Source organism: Cervus canadensis, chromosome 7 (assembly GCF_019320065.1).
Source record: "Cervus canadensis isolate Bull #8, Minnesota chromosome 7, ASM1932006v1, whole genome shotgun sequence".
Classification (NCBI taxonomy): Eukaryota; Metazoa; Chordata; class Mammalia; order Artiodactyla; family Cervidae; genus Cervus; species Cervus canadensis.
The window spans coordinates 30,835,046-30,857,740 of record NC_057392.1 but is presented as its reverse complement, the minus strand read 5'-3'; the positions used below and the strand labels follow the sequence as shown (position 1 = coordinate 30,857,740).

The window sequence follows — 22,695 nt, the reverse complement described above, 5'->3', positions numbered from 1 at the left end:
ATGATGCTGTTGCTTTAATCAGATGCAAATATATAGCTTTAAATGCTTTTATTGGGAAAGAAAGAAAAATGAATGATTGCATGGATGAACCAAGCATTCAACCTTTGGGGATATAGATGAAAATAATTAAAAATCAGTTTAAAACTCATTCTTTTGACAAAAATATAAGCAAGCATCTAACAAAATTTTATTACAAAAGGAGTGAGGTAAACAAATATTAGATATTTAATATTAGACTTAAAAAATAAACCTCTAGGTAAGAAGGAAGTAAATCAGGGTGGTGTCAAGATTTGGATACCAGGAAGAAAAGGTTGTGAAGAATTTTTACAGAGACAGTACTTTTAAAACAAAAAAAGCTTTAGAAAACTTTTAGGTTAATGAGAAAAGCTCATGATCCTGGTAGTAAAAAGGTATTGGAGAACTTAGGAGCTCTTTCGGTAAATGGAATGCAGGTTACAAAGCAAGGCTGCAAGAGATTGAGTTGGTAAAAAGAGGCAGCAAGAGTCACCATTTCCAGAGTCCCAGAAACTGAATAAAAGGGGCCCAACCATGAAGCCAGGTCAGGTTCTGGTACAGGTGTTTTGAAGGATTCGTGGATCTTCCAAAAAATGCCTCTGTTGCTACCGATTTAACCTGTTGAAGAAGCTTGTGCCGAAAGTAAATTCTTGGCTCAGTTTTGAAGCAGTTCCTTCTACATGGTACTATTTTTAATTATAGTGTGTAGTGAACAACACTACTGAAATTACATAGAACTAGGCACTCATTAGATTTGATATTCATTGTCTTGTTAACTCCAAAGCCCCCTTAGCCCTCTGTATACACTGGTCTCATCTTTATCCCAGACTAGTCCAGCCCTCACTGTCCATCAACTCTCTTGACAGCTGCATTAATTTTCATTCATTTAGCACATGTGATTTAATAGCCAGTAGTGCTTATTGCAGATTGCTTAGTACATCTTGGGAAGAATGCTGCTGCTAATATTTAAGTTCTTTCTTAGCTAACTTTCTCATAAACATTGTCCTGCCTGAAACACAATCAGTGGACAATGTGCTTAGCATGCTTGCTCTGTAAGTACCTTGGTTAAGATTGTTTCTAACTGAAAATACAAAGTCACCTTCAATAGTTGTTTTCAAAATAAAATACTCTTCTAGAAGCTCTGGGTACTGGATGAGGGGAAATTGGTTAAAAACAAAAACTATACAAAATAGGATAACAGTGCTCATCCCCTTTTCGGAGCTATTTAGATGAAAAATTGCTCAGCATGAGCTTGATCTATATGTTTTTCCTGGTTATTAGTAGTAATGAAGATGCATTAACCATAGTCTCTTGATAATGCACTAGCAGTTTCTTAGTACTTTTATCAACATATAAATTTTAGAACTGGCAATATGGGAATTCGACTAGTACATTTTTGTTTGTAAAAAAGGGTAACAATATTATAACTTCTTCATATCTGTGAATTATGAATCTCGACTTGAAGACAAGCGAAACTAAAATGCAGTGGAACTTCAATATCATAACAGCTCTTCTTTCCACTACCACTGACTGCAGAGAAGGGGACTGCACACAGGCTGCTAAGTGCAATGTCGTGCCAGAGGTGAATGCCTTCTGAGTCCATAATTATGACTTCTTTACTTGTCGCTCATTCATTCTCTCAATAAACACGTTCCGAGTGCCTTCCCTGTTGCTAAGCTGTAATGTCTGTCAATAGAAAGGCTCTACTTCCTTAGGAAGTAGCTGAAAATTACAAGTAGTGCGTCATCACTATGTATCGTTATCTCTATTAGGAAACATTATTTTCAACAATTTTTGGAAGGACATGAAGTAGCTCATTTCTTTAAAGATGAAATAATGCAAAATAAACTATTTGGAAAAGGATTTTTTCACATTTAATTGTGTTATAAATGAATAGCTCTTTCTTTTATAAAGCTGAATTCCAAGTCTCCCATATCTAGCCTGTAATATTAGCTAGAATCATTAGAGAAAACTTTATGGAAAGAAGAAGCATAGGCCCTTTGCTTTTTACGATAGAACTGTGGATCAGTTATGTTTTAGAACTCTGTCTAGTTTATCTATTCAGAGATGTATCTAGTTCAGTTCAGTTCATTCATTCAGTTGTGCCCGACTCTTTGCAAACCCATGGACTGCAGCACAACAGGCCTCCCTGTCCATCACCAACTCCCAGAGTTTACTCAAACTCATGTCATCCAAATATCTCATCCTCTGTCATCCCCTTCTCCTCCCTCCTTCAATCTTTCCCAGCATCAGGGTCTTGTCCAATGAGTCAGTTCTTCACACCAGGTGGCCAAAGTATTGGAGTTTCAGTTTCAGCATCAGTCTTTACAATGAATATTCAGGACTGATCTCCTTTAGGATGGACTGGTTGGATCTCCTTGCTGTTCAAGGGACTCTCAACAGTCTTCTCCAACACCACAGTTCAAAAGCATCAATTCTTCAGTGCTCAGCTTTCTTTATAGTCCAACTCTCACATCCATACATGACCACTGGAAAAACCATAGCTTTGACCAAATGGACCTTTTTTGGCAAAGTAATGTCTCTGCTTTTTAATGTGCTATCTAGGTTAGTCATAGCTTTTCTTCCAAGGAGCAAGCATCTTTTAATTTCATGGCTGCAGTCACCATCTGCAGTGATTTTGGAATGCGAAAAAATGAAGTCTCTCACTGTTTCCATTGTTTCCGAATCTATTTGCCATGAAGTGATGGGACCAGATGCCATGATCTTAGTTTTCTGAATGTTGAGTTTTAAGCCAACTTTTTCACTCTCCTCTTTCACTTTCATCAGGAGGCGCTTTAGTTTTTCATTGCTTTCTGCCATAAGGGTGGTGTCATCTGCATATCTGAGGTTATTGATATTTATCCCGGCAATCATGATTCCAGCTTGTGCTTCATCCAGCCCAGCGTTTCTCATGATATACTCTGCATAGAAGTTAAATAAGCAGGGTGACAATATACAGTCTTGACGTACTCCTTTCCCAATTTGGAACCAGTCTATTGTTCCATGTCCAGTTCTAACTGTTGCTTCTTCACCTGCATACAGATTCCTCAGGAGGCAGGTAAGGTGGTCTGGTATTCCCGTCTCTCTAAGAATTTTCCACAGTTTGTTGTGATCTACACAGTCAAAGGCTTTGGCATAGTCAATAAAGCAGAAATAGATGATTTTCTGAAACTTTCTTGCTTCTTTGATGATCCAGCAGATATTGGCAACTTGATCTCTGGTTCCTCTGCCTTTTCTAAAACCAGCTTGAACATCTGGAAGTTCACAGTTCACATACTGCTGAAGCCTGGCTTGGAGAATTTTGAGCATTACTTTGCTAGTGTGTGAGATGAGTGCAGTTGTGCAGGTGTTTAAACATTCTTTGGCATTGCCTTTCTTTGTGATTGGAATGAAAATTGACCTTTTCCAGTCCCATGGCCACTGCTGAGTTTTCCGTATTTGCTGGCATATTGAGTACAGCACTTTCACAGCATCGTCTTAGGATTTGAAATAGCTCAAGTGGAATTCCATCACTTCCACTGGCTTTGTTTGTAGTGATGTGATACTTCCTAAGACCCACTTGACTTCACATTCCAGGATGTCTGGCTCTGGGTGAGTGATCACACCATTGTGATTATGTGGGTCATGAAGATCTTTTTGTATAATTCTTCTGTGTATTCTTGCCACCTCTTCTTAATATCTTCTGCTTCTGTTAGGTCCATACAGTTTCTGTCCTTTATTGTGCCCATCTGTGCATGAAATGTACCCTTGGTATCTCTAATTTTCTTGAAGAGATCTCTAGTCTTTCCCATTCTATTGTTTTCCTCTATTTCTTTGCACTGATCACTGAGGAAGGCTTTCTTATCTCTCTTTGCTATTCTTTGGAACTCTGCATTCAAATGAGTATATTTTTCCTTTTCTCCTTTGCCTTTGGCTTCCCTTCTTTTCTCAGCTATTTGTAAGGCCTCCTTGGACAACCATTTTGCCTTTTTGCATTTCTTTTTCTTGGGGATGGTCTTGATCTCTGCCTCCTGTACAGTGTCATGAACCTCTGTCCATAGTTCTTCAGGCTCTCTGTCTATCAGATCTAATCCCTTGAGCTTGTTTGTCACTTCCACTTATAATCATAAGGGATTTGATTTAGGTCATACCTGAATGGTCTAGTGATTTTCACAACTTTCTTCAATTAAGGTCTGAATTTAGCAATAAGGAGTTCATGATCTGAGCCACAGCTTCCAGTCTTGCTTTTGCTGACTGTATAGAGCTTCTCCATCTTTGGCTGCAAAAATTATAATCAATCTGATTTCAGTATTGACCATCTGGTGATGTCCATGTGTAGAGTCTTCTCTTGTGTTGTTGGAAGAGGGTGTTTGCTATGACCAATGTGTTCTCTTGGCAAAACTCTGTTAGCCTTTGCCCTGCTTCATTCTGTACTCCAAGGCCAAATTTGCCTGTTACTCCAGGTATCTCTTGACTTCCTACTTTTGCATTCCAGTCCCCTATAATGAAAAGGGCATCTTTTGGGGGTGTTAGTTCTGGAAGGTCTTGTAGGTCTTCATAGAACCATTCAACTTCAGCTTCTTCAGCATTACTGTTTTTTGGGGCATAGACTTGGATTACCATGATAATGAATGGTTTGCCTTGGAAACAAACAGAGATCATTCTGTCATTTTTGAGACTGCATCCAAGTACTGCATTTCAGACTCTTTTGTTGACCATGATGGCTATTCCATTTCTTCTAAGTGATTCTTGCCCACAGTAGTAGATATAATGGTCATCTGAGTTAAATTCACCTATTCCCGTCCTTTTTAGTTCACTAATTTCTAAAACATTGATGTTCCCTCTTGCTGTCTTCTGTTTGATCACTTCAAATTTACCTTGATTCATGTACCTAACATTACAGGTTCCTGTGCAATATTGTTTTTTACAGTTTTTTCCTCTATCAAGAGCTCTATCTATAAGAGCCTGATGGCTGGGAAAGATTGAGAGCAGGGCAGGAGGAGAAGGTGTTGACAGAGGATGAGATGGTTAGGTAGCATTGCGAGCTCAATGGACATGAGTTTGAGCGAACTCTGGGAAGACAGTAAAGGACAGGAAGCCTGGCATGCTGCAGTCAAGGGGGTCACAAAGGGTCAGACACAACTCAGTGACTGAACAGCAGCTAGTAATGGCAAGGATACAGCTGTCACATGAAACATAGGAGAATTACCGTGTATGTGCTGCCAGATAGGTCTGAGAAAAGGAAATGACGGCAAAATTTAAGGTGACTAAAATCATGACAAGTAAATCTCTCAGATTTGATTTTCCACTTCCTACTTTTGTGAAAACAAAGCTAAATGTGAGAAAATAAGCTTCTGTTAATGACTGGATTACAAACTGATATTGACATGGACAGTGTTCCGCAAGTGAAATAATCTTACCTGGTCTTCCGGATAATAGCCCCGAGATGCTCAAAGCCAACGACTCGTTTGGGAAGTAATCTTTCATTTTAACACATGTTTACTCGGTGTCTCCTCTCTGCCAGGCTGAGCATTGGCGCTGGCAAACCCCGGTCTCCAGGAGAGGCCTGTGTGAGCAGGAGGGGAGCATGGAGCGGGGCTGAGTGCTGAGCGGCTTGGTGAGGGTGGCCCTTGGGCTCTGCAGCGCGGTCACTATGACCTCGGGGGTGGGCCGAGAGCCGGGGACCACAGCCAGACTGAGTGGGCTGGGGCTGAAGCACAGAACACTCACCGAGACTGTGAGGAGGGCGAGACCAGGAAGGAGTGAGCGTTCACAGGGGAAGGGCTGCAGCCGTGCGCACGAGTGCACACGCACCAGGCGGCATGCTCCTAGGAAGACACAGCAGGAAGGAGAGCATGCCGAGATGGGGCGGGGGATCTGGGAGCAGCGCTGGGACCCTGCCTGTGGGCGGCGAGCCGTGGCCGGGGACCAGGTGAGAAGGGTCCGTTTGCCTTGTAACAGTGTTGGCAGAACACCTAGTGTGTGCTGGCACCGGCAGGATGGAGACCAACGTGCTGTCTCCATGACATTTATTGCACTGGACACACAACGGGCAGGCCAGGAAAACGTGGTGTGTCGGGAAAGGGGAGCAGGGCTGTGGGAAGGGGCTGGAAGGAGGGCGGGGGGAGGTCTGACTCAGCTCTCGGGGCCCGGACCGTGATGGACTCTGCGAGCTGGCTGCATGGCTGTCAGAGACGCTTCTGTTTCAGAATCGGGGGAAACACGGCCTTGGGGGAGACCTGTTCCCACCCTTGCTCCCCTTTGCGACCACCCCAGGCTTGCCCAGCCCTGACCGCCCCTTCAGAGCCTGCATCGCAGGCTTCCGTCACCACCTACTTCCATGGTAGTGTAACAAATGTACTTCTTGCCTGGACTCTCCAGGAGGGGCACTGTGTTTTAGGCGGCTGTAGTGTTGGCACTGTTAGGCCCTGCTGAATAAAGGAATGAAAAGTGAACAAAAAAAATTCCATAAGCCACATCTTCAAAAATCTTACAGTTGGATGTTCTGTGGTCACTTTAAGTTTCCATACCTCGCTTTGTGTACCTGAGCTCATAAATGGCCCTTTTGAAAGCATGTCTTTATATAACAGAATATGTGAAATAGCTGCTGCTGCTGCTAAGTCGCTTCAGTCGTGTCCGACTCTGTGCAACCCCATAGACGGCAGCCCACCAGGCTCCCCTGTCCCTGGGATTCTCCAGGCAAGAACGCTGGAGTCGGTTGCCATTTCCTTCTCCAGTGCATGAAAGTGAAAAGTGAAAGTGAAGTCTCAGTCATGTCCAACTCTTAGCGACCCCATGGACTACAGTCCACCAGGCTCCTCCATTTTGGGGATTCTCCAGGCAAGAATACTGGAGTGGGGTGCCCTGTAAAATAGAGTTGTTCTCTAATGTAAATAATGTGTCTCCACCTATTTTTTTTTTTTTACAGGACCAATGCCAAAGGCGCTCCCCTAAATATAAATAAGGTCTCAAACAGCCTGATTAACTTCGGAAGGAAGCTGATTTCTCCCGCGGTGGCCCCGGGCGGTGCTGGCGGCCCCATGGCAGCGGGCAGTGGCGGCGCCCCCTCCCCGGCCGCGGCTCCCACCAAGACCTTTGCGGAAGCCCCCAGGCACGCTCTGCAGCAGCAGCAGCAGAGGCTGATGAAATCGGAAAGCATGCCCGTGCAGCTGAACAAAGGTAAGGGGAAGATGCTAGAACCTGGGCCTTCCTCACCTGACTTCGAGGAACTACCATCCCAGAACGAGAAATTAATGCAAAACTTAGCTGTAAAACATGTTAGATTCTTTTTAAGTGGGGATTTCAGATATTATACTGTTCTTAGGAACTTTTTATGAGGTAATTTGTTAAAGTACTTTCTTAACATTTGTGCCTCAGTGTGCTTGCATTTGAGTCGTAGTGACGCCCAGAGCCTGGTGGGAACCGTCACCACAGAGAGCTTGAGGCCTGGTGACCGAGGGCTCTGCCGACGCGTGAAGTGATGCCTTTGGCTAGGAGAACATTGGCAAGGGGCAGGCCTGGGACCCTGGGCGCTGCCGGTCCCAGCTTTCACCCCCGCGGTTGGTTCCCAGGAGGCAGGTCAGCAGGCCTGCGTTCCTCTCCCAGCTGCTGTACCGTGGAGGAGCAGGAAGCAGAGCCCCGACGGGGGCGGGGCAGCCAGGGTGTCCTGGGCAGCCAGGGTCTGTGTCTGCATCCTCGCCCTGGGGGAGGCGGGGATCGTGAGGCCGGCTCGGTGTGCGCGGCTCCCGGGCTCTGCGGGTGGGCTCCTGCTGCAGGGGCTCGGGGAGGCCCCCTCCACTTCAGGGGCTTCCCAGCACCTCCCCTCCCTCGTGTTTGTAAGAGAGCCTTGCGGGTTGCTGCCCAGAACCTGTAACTCATATTTTCCACTTACCTCCAAAGATGTGTGAATCAAGTAACCCGACTCATTGCCAGTTAGAAACAGCTACATTTATTTTTAGCTGTGAGGCTCTGCTGTCTGTATTCTGGAAGCAGGAGACACTAACATGATGGCAGAAAATCTACAGAAATCACTCCCAAGGCCTCACAAAGCCTGGAGTCTGTGGCCATCCACGCCGTAGAGTCCCTGGGTCATAGCCAAGTTCAGTACCCAACATTCACTGTTGACAATAACAATAATATATTAAATCGTCAAATATTAACCCATGTTCCATATACCCTGTTTAAGACAATTGCATCCAACGTTGTCAAAAATTTTAATTACTGGTATTTAAACTGGTAAACTTAACTTAAATGGACTCTATATGCCAGTGACAGAAAGCAAAGTGTGTTCTTCAACAATGAGTGTGTGTTCTAGTAGTTACATTTATCTGTCATTGCCTATATGAAGTATTAGACTTTATATAATTGCTGTTTAAATTTCTATTAGAGTATTCCATTTACCTTACATAGGAACATCTTTTAATATTATTATACCCTTCTCTTTTTAATGTAGAGCTATCACACATGGTTTAAAGAAAAGGAGACTTCAAATCCTTAACATATTTGTAAATGTATTTTAATGCCAGGAGACATGCCCACTTCCAGGATGGAAATGAATGTTATTTTATATATTTCTTAATTGTACTGTTTTATTGTTCTAAACAAATATGATTTCAATATTGCTTTGATAACAAGCCATAGTTAGTAGTAATTCTAACTGATGGCAGGCAAATGAGTCAGAGAATCTCTTAATGCCGTAGCTTAAATTTTCTGAGGAACCAAGCCAAATGACTATAGAAATATAAAGTTGTGTCTCTAAGGAAATGTCAAGTATTAATATCACAGTGAGTGAGAAAGGAAGTACATGAGGACCGAACAATTGATGAAAACTAAGTCCCCAGTTATAAGGAAACAGCAGAGCACTTAAGCAAAGCACTTGGAACACGAGCATCGCTAGGGCATTTCCTAACTGATCCCTGCGCGACATGGAAGTGATCTTGTTTGGCAACTCTTCTTTTCATTTCTGGTTTATTCTTCTTCTCATGTCAACCTATCGAAGGCTTCTCTACCTTCATATTAAGGATGACTCGGTCTGTCAGCGCCCCTCCCTGAGTAAAGGTTTTAATAAAACAGAGCAGAAGGTGAAGAGAGCAGTTTGTACCGGTAGAAGTGAGGGTAGGTTGATCCTTCTCTTGCTCTCCAGTGAACCACAGGCAGAATCCTGAAATTTTCTGACCCTTTTCCTCACCCGGAAATAAGGGGTTTGAACCGACCCCTGGGGAGCATGCCACCTCTAAAAACCTATGGTTCCTTAGATGAAAGGTGTGTTTATTAACTCCCCTCCAGTGTCGGTTCTTTCTGCAGCCATTTCCCACAGGTGTCCTGCCGCGTCCCGAGGCTGACCTGAATCTGCAGGTGTGTCCCCTGGCCCCAGAAGGGAGTGAGCCAGCGCTGACTCCTTCCACAGCCTTGAGCTGGAACAGAGCTTCTGAGTGTCTCAGAGCAGCCACGTGCTTAGTGCATTTTTAGTGCACTGTGTAGGAAACTTTGAACGTTGTTTCCAGACGCGGTTGTTTATGCAGATGAAAACCCTTATGGCTTTCCTAGGTTACTTAACTCTCAATTATCTCTGCTCATATAGAGGAAGAGTTCTGTGGGAAAGCCAACATTCAGATATCTGTTACTTGAAGTGCATTCTGCCTTTGGTATCTGTGTTGGGGGTAGGGTCCTGAAGGTAGGAGGGAGCACAGATGGTCCTCCACCATTTTACAGGTGACGTCAATATTAAAATTAGCTTCAGTCTCTAAATATACATTAATAGGTGATCCAGAAGCTGCAGAGTAAAATGAGTAGCGAGCGTAACCTTGAAAATCTTCATATGTACAGAAATGAAGCACACTGCTTATCGGTGAATAGAGAGTTAACTGTATTAGGAAAATTCAGGACCTGGGAAGTTCCACTAAAAGTTGTTTATCAGTTATTTGGAGTATGTACCTATTTATAGATTTTATTTCAGCTATGGGAGAATATAAATGCATGTGCTGTTAATTGATAGGCATGGTCTAATTACAACCCAGTAATTTCCAGATGAGCTGTCTGTGCTGTAAATCATCATTGTAGCAAGTGGTCAAGGCACTGAAGGTTGTTATATAATTCAAAAATTGATTTTTTTTTTTTTTTGCTATTGTGTAGGAGCTACAGGGAAAGCAGATCTGTTAATTATGTGTTATCATACATAGAAAATGTGGTGCCTTTTAAGAAGGCTTGTTTTTCAGCTTGTTAATCTCAAAATAGCATAAGGCTTCAGATGCTGACCTGTCCAGGAGAGGATTCGGTTGACAGTGACTGTACTTCATGGTGAACTTTGTCATCCAGGAAGGAAAGCAAAGACCCAAAAAATCTTGCTTCTCAATGGTCCTGTACCTCAGGAGCTTCCCAGCGTCTCCTTTTCCTTTCTCTCCTGTGTTTTGAAAATGCACTCCCTTACCCCCTTCTCCTTTGTGTGTGTTCTGAGTTTGAGCACTTCTTCATTTTAAGCATTTACTACAGGTCCAATTTGTAAGTGAAATCTTGCCTATAGTAAGTATATCAAGTTTAAAGGGTATGCAGTTCACAGGTTTATTTTTACATGTTGACATTTATAAGTGCATGTGGTAACTTAAGAGATCTTTTCAGTACTTAATATGAAATCAGAACTTGTTGAGGTCTTTATCTTATCACTGAAGAAATTGGTTTCAAGTTTCGTTAAAAATAAATTTTGTCTGTTACAGGAGGAAATCGATTTCAAAGGAACATCTCTACTTCTTAATTAAATACATACTTACTTTTGGATAAAGAATTTTTTAAATAAGAAAATATAAAATCATGCTGTTTTTTGTAGGACAATGAAATCTGCTCAGCAGTATCCATTGATGGCAAGTTTCCTGTACTTTAGACCTGTAGAAACTTTTTTTTTTCCTCAAGAAAAACAGGCACAAACACTTTTAAGGAAACACTTTAAAAATTAGTTCCTTTAAGAAATACTTTATATTAATTTTTCTAAGATTGTGTTATAGTTTGACTCACTGTACTTTTAGTAATTAGGTTGATAGGTAGAAGTATTGTAGCATTACATATGGAAGAAAAGCTAATTTTTTTTCCTCTTTATGAAATCTAATTATTTTTTCTTATGACATCCAGGCGATGTAGTTACAGGAAGCGAAGCTCAGGTTTCTGTTCCTGTCCAGACCCTAACTGACCTCCCAGGTACAGTTACCATGGCAACGCAGTATCTCTGCCTGCAGTCTCTCATTGCCTCCTCCCAGACTCCATTGTGGTTTCACACCCTCCATTCATGCCGTGCATCAGTTCACTCCATTGTTCCACCACTGAGTGGCGCTGTTGTTTAGGACAAAAAGTCCCCTCTTGTGTCATACCCTGCTCACGCCAAATCTGACTGTCTGTTTTTTATTATTTTAATTGAGTTTGTACTAGTCTCTTTCCTTGCAATATATGGCACTCTAGATTTTGTGGTTCTTTTAACACCACATTTTAATTGACAGTTCATGCTGAGGTGTTTTTCAGTTCCATAGGTGCTCTGTGATAGAATTTGACAAATTAGTTCTGAGGTTAGACATCTTAGATGCTGTGTATCTGCTTATTATTGTATGTATTAGCCAGAAGTACTTATTATATTTTACAAAGAAAAATTACAGCTTGATTTTGAAATTTGTTTCTAAGTACAGGCTTTGTATTATGAGTCATTTTAACAAAATTAGAATTCAGCATGACAAATCTCTATGTAGAGTAATTTTTTTAAATAAAAAGACAATATTTAAATATCATAACCATGTGTCCAAAATCTAGAAAAAGTTTATTTAAAAAATACAAAACAGTAGTAATCCATATTCAGCACCTCCTATGGAATTTAGAAACATAAATATTTAAAGTTCCTACATTTATTTTTTATTGCATAATCTTTTAAAATATTCTGTAGAGAGAAATTCTGTATTAAATGGAAGGCTAGACTCACTTTAAGAATCCTCCATTCAAATTCAGACTAAAAAGAGGACAGTATTAACAGAAATTGATATAACGTCTTCCTTAATTTAAAATATCCACACAGTACAGTCATGCTGCTGGTATTAAACTGCTGTTCTAATAATGACATGTCTCCGTAATAGCTGTACTTTTTAATAGCATAACAGAAAATAGTATGTCGTGCTTAGGACATGAGTGATGTGTTGACTTAACGTGTTCAACAAACATACTGTGGGACAGAGGGGTGTGATCTTGCTTCTGTATATAGTTCTGCGTTTCCCTGGTAGGGTTTCTGGCTGTATTCTAGTAATTGAACCCGCTGACCTTTAGGACTTTTAGAGCTCTGAGACTCTGTGAAAGCTGCCATTTACTCTGTTAAGTGACCTAAATAATAAAGGGGTGCTGTGGCATAGCCTATAAGAGGCAGATCAGTGATTCCTCTTTGTGTTTGTCAGTTATTGCACTTACATGAATGTTGGTGTGATTTTCTGACCTGGTGAGAATTCACAGGACTTAAATTTGTTTCCTTAAAAGTAAAATATGAGCCTCCCCAAGCAACTTTGTTGTGTTTTTGTTGTTGTGTGGTTTTTTTTTTTTTTTTTCTTTTTGGCTGCACCATACAACTTGTAGGATCTTAGTTTCTTGACCAGGGATTGAACCTGGGCCCACGACAGTGAAAGCATGAAGTCCTAACCACTGGACTGCCAGGGAGCTTGCCCCAGGCCACGGTTTAAGGAGAGTTCTGTTATCGCAGGGTTAGTTTGCTGCAGAGCGTATCTCTGCCTTCTGTTTCTACGCTCCTGCTCAGTCCATGTTTTCCAGTAGGCCCGTGAACAGTGTCCCTTTTTAAACAGATTCCTAAAGAAGGAGATGGCAGCATTTTGTTCAGATGACTTGCATTAGAGAAGTGGAATCGTCTCACTCACTCACTCAGCCAGTGCTTGCTGAGTGCCTGCAGTCTGCCAAGCTGTTTTCATTGGTCCTTGACCTTCCCTCCCGCTTCGCCAGGCTGTGCGGGCATCGTGGGTATTTCAGATGACTCAGGCAAGTCCACATGGTCAAAAACCAGCTCTTTTCCTGAGCCCCTGTTCCAGATTGCCCTGTCTGCCTGCCCAACAAGACTGTGTCAGTCTTACAGGGAAGAGTACAGCGGCTTCATGAGACACGAGGCCAGATGAACAGCTTCCAGCCTGTGGTAGACGGCAGGACGAGCCTGCCTGGGTTTGGAGAGGTCCCTGTGGGTTTGCCTCCACACAGCACACTTCCTGCAGGGTCAGAGAGCACGGGGAGGTAGAAGTGACCCAACATGCTTAGTGGTGGCAGCAGAAAGCTTTTTAGCAATCTCTGCTGGAGAGATTCTTGAGGCTCAGTAATACCAGAAGTTGGAGAAGCTCATCAGAGGTGCCAAACCCACAAGAATAGATACACTTTTCCTTTCAGGGAGATAAAATATCATGTAGACTTTCCTGGGTGTCTTTTTTCAGAGTGGAGGAGCAGATTTCAAGAAATTAAGCAAATACAAATATTGGCAATAATTCTTTAATTATAGGTAGTCTTTTTTTCTCAAGAGGTTTTACATCTGTATCTTTGCCTTTTAACACACAATAATTATATGGGTTTTAATTTTTTGAAGAAAATTACAAATATAAAGTGAGATCTCACAATTTAGGCCGTTAGATAATTTTTGGAAAATTGTTGGAAAGATCCATTTTATTTTTCTCAGTGTAGGTTGCAATCTTAAAAGATATGCCACAGGAGAGTTGATTCTTTTGTCAACTTAACTCAAAGACTTTTCTTCAAAATTATCTTTAAAAATAGCTCATATGCCCCCAGGAACTTTTTTTGAGAGATACTTAGGAATTATTAATTCATAAATTTAAAATATTGGGACACAGACACATAAATACATAGACATTACTTCCAAAGGGAATTTAGAATTTCCAACAACCACAGTATATAAATATTATCATATAATGGACCCTTAGAAAAGAAATTTAAATGTAATTTATTGCCACAGGCATTTTTAAAATTTGTATTTGTGTGTATGTATTCATGTTACAGATATGAGTGAATACAGAAATGTATATGCATAGATATCATTATGCATATTATCAGGTTGTTTTTTCCTTGTCCATTGTGGTTTATTACACGATATTGAATATAGTTCCCTGTGCTATATGGTAGGACCTTGTTTATCCATCCTATAGATAATAGTTTGCATCTGCTCATCCCAAACTCACTGTCCGTCCCTCCCTTGCACCCCAATGCTGGCAATCACAAGTTTGTTCTCTGTATCTGTCTTGTAGATAACTTCATTTGTGTCATGTTTGAGATGCCCCATATAAGCAATGCCATATGATGTTTGTCTTTTTATTTCTGACTTAGTTTGCTTAGTTTGATAATCTGTAGGTCCATCCATGTTGCAGCAAATGGCGTTATTTCATCCCTTTTATAAGGCAGATGCCACCATCTTAGTTTTTTGAATGCTGAGTTTTAAGCCAGATTTTTCACTCTCCTCTTGCACCTACATCAAAAGGCTCTTCAGTTCCTCTTTGCTTTCGGCCATAAAGGTGGTGTCATCTGCATATCTCAGGTTATTGATATTTCTCCCAGCACTCTTGATCCCAGCTGGTGCTTCATCCAGCCCGGCATTTCGCATGATGTACACTGCATATAAGTTAAATAAGCAGGGTAACAATATACAGCCTTGATGTACTCTTTTCCCAATTTGGAACCAGTCTGTTCCATGTCCAGTTTTAACTGTTGCTTCTTGACCTGCATACAGATTCCTCAGGAGGCAGGTAAGGTGGTCTGGTATTCCCATTTCTTTAAGAATTCTCCACAGTTTGTTGTGGTCTACACAGCCAAAGACTTTGGCATAGTCAATAAAGCAGAAGTAGATGTTTTTCTGGAACTCTCTTGCTTTTTTTTATGATCCAACAGATGTTGGCAATTTGAAGTCTGGTTTCCTCTGGCTTTTCTAAATCCAGCTTGAACATCCGGAAGTTCACGGTTCACGTACTGTTGAAGCCTGGCTTAGAGAATTTTGAGCATTACTTTGCTAGCATGTGAGATGAATCCTGTTGTGTGGTAGTTTGAACATTCTTTGGCATTGCCTTCCTTTGGGATTGGAATGAAAACTGACCTTTTCCATTCCTGTGACCACTGCTGAATTTTCCAAATTTGCTGGCATATTGAGTGTAGCATTTTCACAGCATCATCTTTTAGAATTTGAAATAGCCCAACTGGAATTCCATCACCTCCACTCGCTTTGTTCGTAGTGATGCTTCCTAAGACCCACTTGACTTCACACTCCAGGATGTCTGGCTCTAGGTGAGTGATCACACTATCGTGGCTATCTGGCATAGTTCCATTGTATGCATGTATCACATCTTCTTTACTTACTCATCCGTGGATGGACATTTTAGATTGTTTCCATGTCTTGGCTATTGTAAATAGTGCTGCTGTGAACATAGGGATTTGTTCTTTGTTTAATAAAAAAAGGTTGAAGAGGATAAAAATTCTCCCTTCCAACTTAACCACTGTTAATGTAAAACTAAAGTGCATGTAACATTAGACAATCCCAGTTAACTAAAGGGGAAAAAAAAAAAAGCTTCTTCTTCTCCTCCCACTTCTTTTTGCCAGCCATTTCACTACAGGTATCCATTGTTAAGTTTCTTGTAACTCCTTCTAGGAGAAAGAAAAAAGATTTTAAACTAAGGAGTAACATGTACCTCACGTGAATATGATAACAGCTCATGTCTGGAGATGACTTCACTGTGGATGCTCAAGATGAAAGCAAAATCTGTGCAGTGCAGGTGACAAGCAGCAGGTGGGTGGGACAAAGCAGAGGGGGGTCAGGTCCACTCAGGCAGGACATGGTGGGCAGGACAGAGAGCACTCCCACGCACGGGTGAGGGCTGCAAAGCCAAAAGGCTGTCCTGGAAGATGGCCGCGTGTCGGCCCCTCTGACGGTTGTTGAAAATGAGAGTCCTGAAGCGGAACAAGCAGTCCCATTGCCTTCTAAGTAATCGCTTTAAGAAGACAGAGGAAGACAGAATATGTAAAACAAATTGAGAAGACTCATCAGTTAACTAGAACACGCCTCTTTTGGGGGAAGACTTACTCCAAAAGACATTGAATGAATGAGTTGTTTTTGGATAGAGAGCAAGGTCAGAGTTAGCCCTTTGCCATCAGAAGACCTCATTCCATGTTTCTTTCATTTGAAGTGGCACTTACTACAGCCCTTTCTAGGGGAGCAGGACGATGAATCTTTGCTTAGCATGGGCTCTGGAGTCAGGCCAGGGTTGGAATCCTGCCTTAGTCACTGCCTTGCTGGATGCCCCACGGAGGCTGCTTAGCCTCTCATCTGTAAAGAGAGAGAAAGGACAGCTGCTTCCAGGGTGGTGGGGGGCGGTACCCCCAAACATGTCCATAGTAAGGTCTGGAGGGTGTGTGCCTGCTCAGGGGGCGGTTATGGTGGTGGGGTCGTTAGTGCCTTTCTCAAGCACCTCTTTGGTTGTCAGAGTCAGTTGTGTGAAGGCAACAACTCCACACCTGTGTCTTGTCTTAATAATGTCTTCTGACGATCTGAAATCCCACATCTGCACTTTTGCACACCAGCCCTGGAGGAGACGGCGCCCAACGTCTCTGCCCAGGCTAGAACCGGGTTGGTTGCAGGTGCTGCGGGCCCTTTGCCCTCTTGCGGCACCAACATGTATGTTTTTAATGCACAGACCAGAGCCCTCTTGCTGTCTGTCTCAGGTCTGTGAGGTCGTACAGGGTCACCAGGCAGGGACCAGTTGCGTCCTGTCTTCTCCGGGTCACCGTGTGACGTCCAGGTGACCACCTTTCTGTGACTGTAGCGCTGGGCTTCCTTGAGCCCTTGCCCTTCCCATTCCTCTGAGCCAGGCCTCCCAGCAGTGACCGCGAGAATCCCCAGCCTCCTGAATGTGTTGCCTTTGCGTGTCCTGTGTCCAGACCCCGAGCTGGTCTCAGGTTTATGGGGTTCTGCCTGCCGTTTAGGAGCACCGCTCATCCCGTGTCCTTGTTTCCTGTTGAGTTTAGTGAGAGACAAGTCAGGAGAATATCACGCATCGGGCATCGTAAGAGCTTCACGTTCGTCCCCTCCCTCCTCTCCTCTCTCTGGCCAGCCTGTAATCGAGGTCCCCACTGATGCCAGAGAAGCTCCTTCAGTGAACTCAGCTCTTGACAGATAAGCTCCATCGACACGTAGCCCGTGGGACCCAGAAGGTTTGTTAAACGTTTCAGAGCAGCGTGCACTCGGAGCCCGTCAGCGCAGGTCTGTGGGCGCCCCCCGAGCAGGGCGGCTGTGGCCCGTCCAGGAGAGCGCCCAGGTCTGTGGGCGCCCCCTGAGCAGGGCGGCTGTGGCCCGTCCAGGAGAGCGCCCCAGGTCTGTGGGCGCCCCCCGAGCAGGGCGGCCGTGGCCCGTCCAGGAGAGCGCCCCAGGTCTGTGGGCGCCCCCCGAGCAGGGTGGCTGTGGCCCGTCCAGGAGAGCGCCCGGGTCTGAGGCTGGAGGGTGGCGCACGCTGCCTGCGATGGGTCAGGGGTGCCTGGCGTGCTGCAGGTGGTCTGCATGTGCTGAGTCCGTCGCAGACACTCGGACCAGGCTGAGCGTGTCCCACGTGTCCACCATGGGCACCCAGCACGCGTGAAGGGCTCGCCTCCCCGGGGAGGAGACTGCGGCCTGTGGAGGCTCAGGGACTGGAGGGCCCCACGGCTAGACAGCAGCTGAGTCAGACTGGACCCAGCTGTGTCCGGCTCAGCAGGTGTGGATCTGAGGGATTCTGCTTGGCAAGCCTCTCGTGCGTTGCCCAGGAGCGCCCCAGCTAAAGCTGATCTCTCATGGGGCCAGTGCAGGAGGCACCTCATCCAGCCCAGCTCCAGTCATCCTGAGGCCAGGTCCCTGCCTCCAGCCTGCAGTCCTCCCGGGGCTGCTGACCAGAGCAGCCAGGCCCAGCGGCCCTGCCTCACCCCGCCCTGCCTCCCTCCCTGCCCCGGAGCCGGGTGACCAGGAGGACGGGGCACACCGAGGGTGCCAGCAGCTTCCGAAAGGAGCGTGTGTGCTCCCGGCCTCCCGCCCGCGCCCCCGCTCTCCAGCTCAGGCAGCGAGATCACCTTCGGGGGAGAGGGCACCCTGCTGGGCTCATCCCGCGCTGCTCACGCTGGTGGCGGCGTTCCTTTCAGTGCCGCACAGATGGCAGGGAGCCCCGTGGGGTCGATCAGGCTTTGTCTCATCTAGATGTTCCCGGTAGTCTGCCTCGGAAATACTGTCTCCTGCTGAAAAGTGACCCTCCCTGAACCACCAGCCGCCACCCTTCAGGTGTAGCTCCCACCCGATGGCCTGAGACAGGATCGGATGGTCCCTCTGTGCTTTCGTTGGCCGGGGTGCAGGTTGGCCGGGGTGCAGGTTAGTCGGTGTTTGCAAGTCCTCGTCTCCCCTGAGCTGGTGTTTAAGGAGCTGCTTACGATCTCCTGTGGCCATCCCCACATCCTCGGGGCCGGCAGACTTTCTAGACACATTTCCTATGGTCAGCCCGCATAGGGCTTGTTCCCCGACGTTTGAAGGAAAGACTGCGCATGCCTGCTGTGGCTTGAGGATATTTAGTATATTCAAGAGTGACTTACCGTGTAATTAGGAAAAGCCATTCTGGGTCAGGACTTCAGGCCTTCGTAGGACGCTTTTAGGGGAGTGCCCTAAGGAGCGCCCTCAATCCATGAGGAGTCAAAGCAGCACCTCTGAGCTGAGGGCAGGGGTGACCTCCGTGCCCTTGATGCTGGGACCCTGAGGCCAGGGCGGCCCTCAGAGGCCGTTGTGAGACCCACCCGGCCCGGCCTCTGTAGGCCCACACCAGCCCCGGGAGCAGCTATTCCGGGAAGGGGCATGCTGTCGGCAGAGCGGTTCTTTTCAGCTGGGGCCTGTCTGCAGAGAGGAAGCCACAGGGGCCGCCGGCCTCTGAGAGAAGCAGCGGCTTGGTCCCGCGGGCATCCAGGCCGGCTCTGCGTGGTGAACGGTGAGTCTCCAGGCGTGCAGTGTCGCTCCTGTCAGTCAGGACGCTGTGCAGCCTACGGGCTGCCGGCCTGTCGGTCCCGTCACCTCGGCCCGGGGGCTGTCCGGTGAGGCCTGGCTGGAGAAACGTCTCCTCCATCTGCCCGGCGTTGTGCCAGGCCTGGGAAGGGCGGGGAGGCTGATGGCCCTTTCCTCCGTCTCACATGCTGGTGACTCCAGCTTCGTCAGATCTAGATGTTTCCATTCTCACAGGGCACAGAAGCATTAGCCAGTTTCTGTAACAGAGGAGAAATGTGTTTTCGTACACGGCTTTTATGTGCGCTACACGCTACACAGTACTTTATTAATACTACCACCAGTTTGGAATTTGATCATTCTGAGATAAATTCTGGAAAGAGCTGACTTAATGTTATCTCTGAAAAGGTACTTTGCCAGGCAGAATAAAAGCTACGAAAGAAACTTACGGAGAACAGAACTTTCAAATTCTCTCTGGATTGGATAACTGGATACATATTCCCACACAGTAAATGACTGATAAGCTGATTTGTTAAAGCAGATGTTCGGAAGATTTTGCCTGGATGTATTGATAGCTTATTTGTTATGACGGTTATTTTATGTAGCAGTCTACACGTTGTGAAAAGCTCTGGAAATTTACAGCATTAAGTGTATTTAATACCTGCACTGTCCAGTGTGGGGTCTGCTAGCTGCTGGGGCCTTGGAGCACTTGAGTATGCACTGGGTTTTCAAGACCTACTTTGAGAAAATGAGTGTGAAACATCTCAGTTGTTTTATTTTGATGACCTGTTGGAATGATCATAGTTTGGATATGTTTGGTTAAGTAAAATAATTATTTAAATTAATTTTACTGGTCTTTAGTGTTTGCCTATGGGTACTAGAAAATTAAAGCAACACGCGTGGCTCGCATGCGGTTTCTGTCGAGCAGCGGCTGTGCAGTCAGCCCCTGAAGGTCTTCCACACGGAACGTCAGCAGAGGCCGACTGTCGCCCCGCCACGCACCACCCAACAGGGGAGCTGTGATGGCCGCAGCCCCCGCCCTTCCTGAAGTCCGGTCTGTCGTATAAGCAGGAGCACTCTAATTGAATACAAGAGACCTGACCATCCATTTGTGTTTCCAGGAAAAAGCATTTCAAAATGTGTATATATATCCTAGCAACAGAGTAGACAGGCCTCAGTCACTCCCCCAAATAGAATGGCTCCTTAGAGTCACCCTCTCTGATACAGAAATGCAATAACGTGTTAGTTTAGTCTTTTAAGTTTGGACAAACCATATGATACTGCTAGCTATATATTTAAACACTGTTTCCTGGGCATAGAGTTGATTAAACTCTGTAAGCTTCAGTTTTCTCATGATGTCATTAGGATCAAATGATATAGCGTGTAAAGGTCCGTACATGTGCATGGACTCACATTTTGTAAACATCACTTTGCTGAGGTGTATTTTAATTTTCTGATTTCTTCTTTGGGTCGACAGGCTAGGGAAGTATGCATATAGTAAAGGTTCAGGAATGGCACACAGCTATAGCACAGATAAAATCTAGAATCCAAGTTTTCTTGATTTTATTATAGTTTCAACATGGAAACAGTTGATTTCTATGATAGGGATCGCTTCTTAAGATTTTTTTCCTTGATAATGTCTGTGTGTGTGTATGTGTGTGTGTGTGTGTGTGTGTCTGTGTGTGTGTGCATGCGCATGCACTCGGTCCTGTCTGACTTTTTGCCACGTCGTGGACTATAGCTGCCAGGCTTCTCTGTCCATGGAATTTTCCAGGCAAGAATACTGTAGTCGGTTGCCATTTCCTACTTCAGGGTATCTTCCCGACCCAGGGACTGAACCTGCCTCCTTTGTGTCTGTCCTGCATTGGCAGACTGGTTCTTTAACACTGCGCCACCTGGGAAGCCCAATAATGTTTGTAATTTCTTTTAAATGGAAATTTTTCCCAATAATTTTGATGGAACTTCACTTTTATATTATAAATGTCTGATAGATAGAGATGCCCCCAACCTTATTTTCAGACAGTAATCAAAAAAACTAAAAGTTGATAAGGTTTGATATATACAATTGTTTACAACTATGTTTTTTTTCGCTTTGGAAGATAAATTGGAAGGAGGGAGGAGTTGTAGTCCACAAAATTCTAAAGTTTTCTAAGAGGATAATAAAATGTAAATGATTCTACCTGGTATTTTAGAGTAACTTAGAATCTGAACTATCATGTCAAATGATGAGATTCTAGAAATCATTGTTACTGTTCAGTCCCTCAGTCGTGTCTGACTCTCTGTGACCCCATGGACGGCAGCACACCAGGACTCCCTGTCCATCACCAACTCCCGGAGCTTGCTCAAACTCGTGTCCATTGAGTCAGTGATGCCATCCAACCATCTCTTCCTCTGTCGTCCTCTTCTCCTGCGTTCAATCTTTCCCAGCATCTGGGTCTTTTCCAATGAATCGCTCTTCGCATCAGGTGGCCAGTGTATTGGAGCTTCAGCTTCAGCATCAGTCCTTCCAATGAATATTCAGGGTTGATTTCCTTTAGGATGGACTGGTTGGATCTCCTTACAGTCCAAGGAACTTTCAAGAGTCTTCTCCAAAAAAAAAAAAAAAAAGAGTCTTCTCCAGCACCACAGTTCAAAAGCACCAGTTCTTTGGTGCTCAGCCTTCTTTATGGCCCAACTCTCACATCTGTACATGACTATTGGAAAAGCCATAGCTTTGACCATACGGATCTTTGTTGGCAAAGTAATGTCTCTGCTTTTTATATGCTGTCTAGGCGGGTCATAACTTTTCTTCCAAGGAGCAAGCATCTTTTAATTTTGTGGCTGCAGTCACCATCTGCAGTGATTTTGGAGTCCAAGAAAACAAAGCCTGTCAGTGTTTCCATTGTTTCCCCATCTATTTGCCATGAAGTGATGGGACCGGATGCCATGATCTTAGTTTTCTGAATGTTGAGCTTTAAGCCAACTTTTTCACTCTCCTCTTTCACTTTCATCAAGAGTTCTTCTTCACTTTCTGTCATAAGGGTGGTGTCATCTGCATATGTGAGGTTATTGATATTTCTCCCAGCAATCTTGATTCCAGCTTGTGCTTCATCCAGCCCAGCGTTTCTCATGATGTACTCTGCATCATGAGGTTGACAATATACAGCCTTGACATACTCCTTTCCCAATTTTGAACCAGTCTGTTGTTTCATGTCCGGTTCTAGCTGTTTTTTCTTGACCTGCATACAGGTTTCACAAGAGGCAGGTAAGAGGGTCTGGTATTCCCATCTCTTTCAGAATTTTCCACAGTTTGTTGTGATACACACACTCAAAAGCTTTATCCTAGTCAATGAAGCAGAAACAGATGTTTTCCTGAAATTCTCTTGCTTGTTCCATGATCCAGCAGATGTTGGCAATTTGGTCTCTGGTTCCTCACCCTCTAAAGATGGTTCCTCTGCCATCTAGAGATCATAAGTAGAGTATAATTTAAAAAAGAAAAAAGAAAGAAAAAGGAGTAATAATGAGAATTTCCAACTTATTTAACAGCTCTGGAGATTAGAGGTCTGATTTAGGTCTCACCAAGCTAAAGCCAATGTATCAGGAGACCTTTGGGGGAGAATCCTTTGTGCTGTTGGCAGTATTTGGTTCCTAGTGACTGTAGAACCAGGGTCCCCATTTCTTCACCGACTGTCAGTGGAGGGCCCTTCCCAGCTCTCTCG

The 22,695-nt window shown here is 44.5% G+C and overlaps 1 protein-coding gene across 3 annotated transcripts in view; it reads left to right on the top strand.

Moving 5' to 3' along the window:
* The window catches only part of TBC1D5 (TBC1 domain family member 5), a 566,988-nt gene that overhangs the window by 493,567 nt on the left and 50,726 nt on the right, over nucleotides 1-22,695 (top strand). For all 3 annotated transcript variants that reach the window (XM_043474806.1, XM_043474805.1, XM_043474807.1), the window contains one exon: nucleotides 6,923-7,173. In XM_043474806.1, the coding sequence (XP_043330741.1) occupies nucleotides 6,923-7,173 (251 nt within the window). The remainder of the gene's footprint in view (nucleotides 1-6,922; nucleotides 7,174-22,695) is intronic.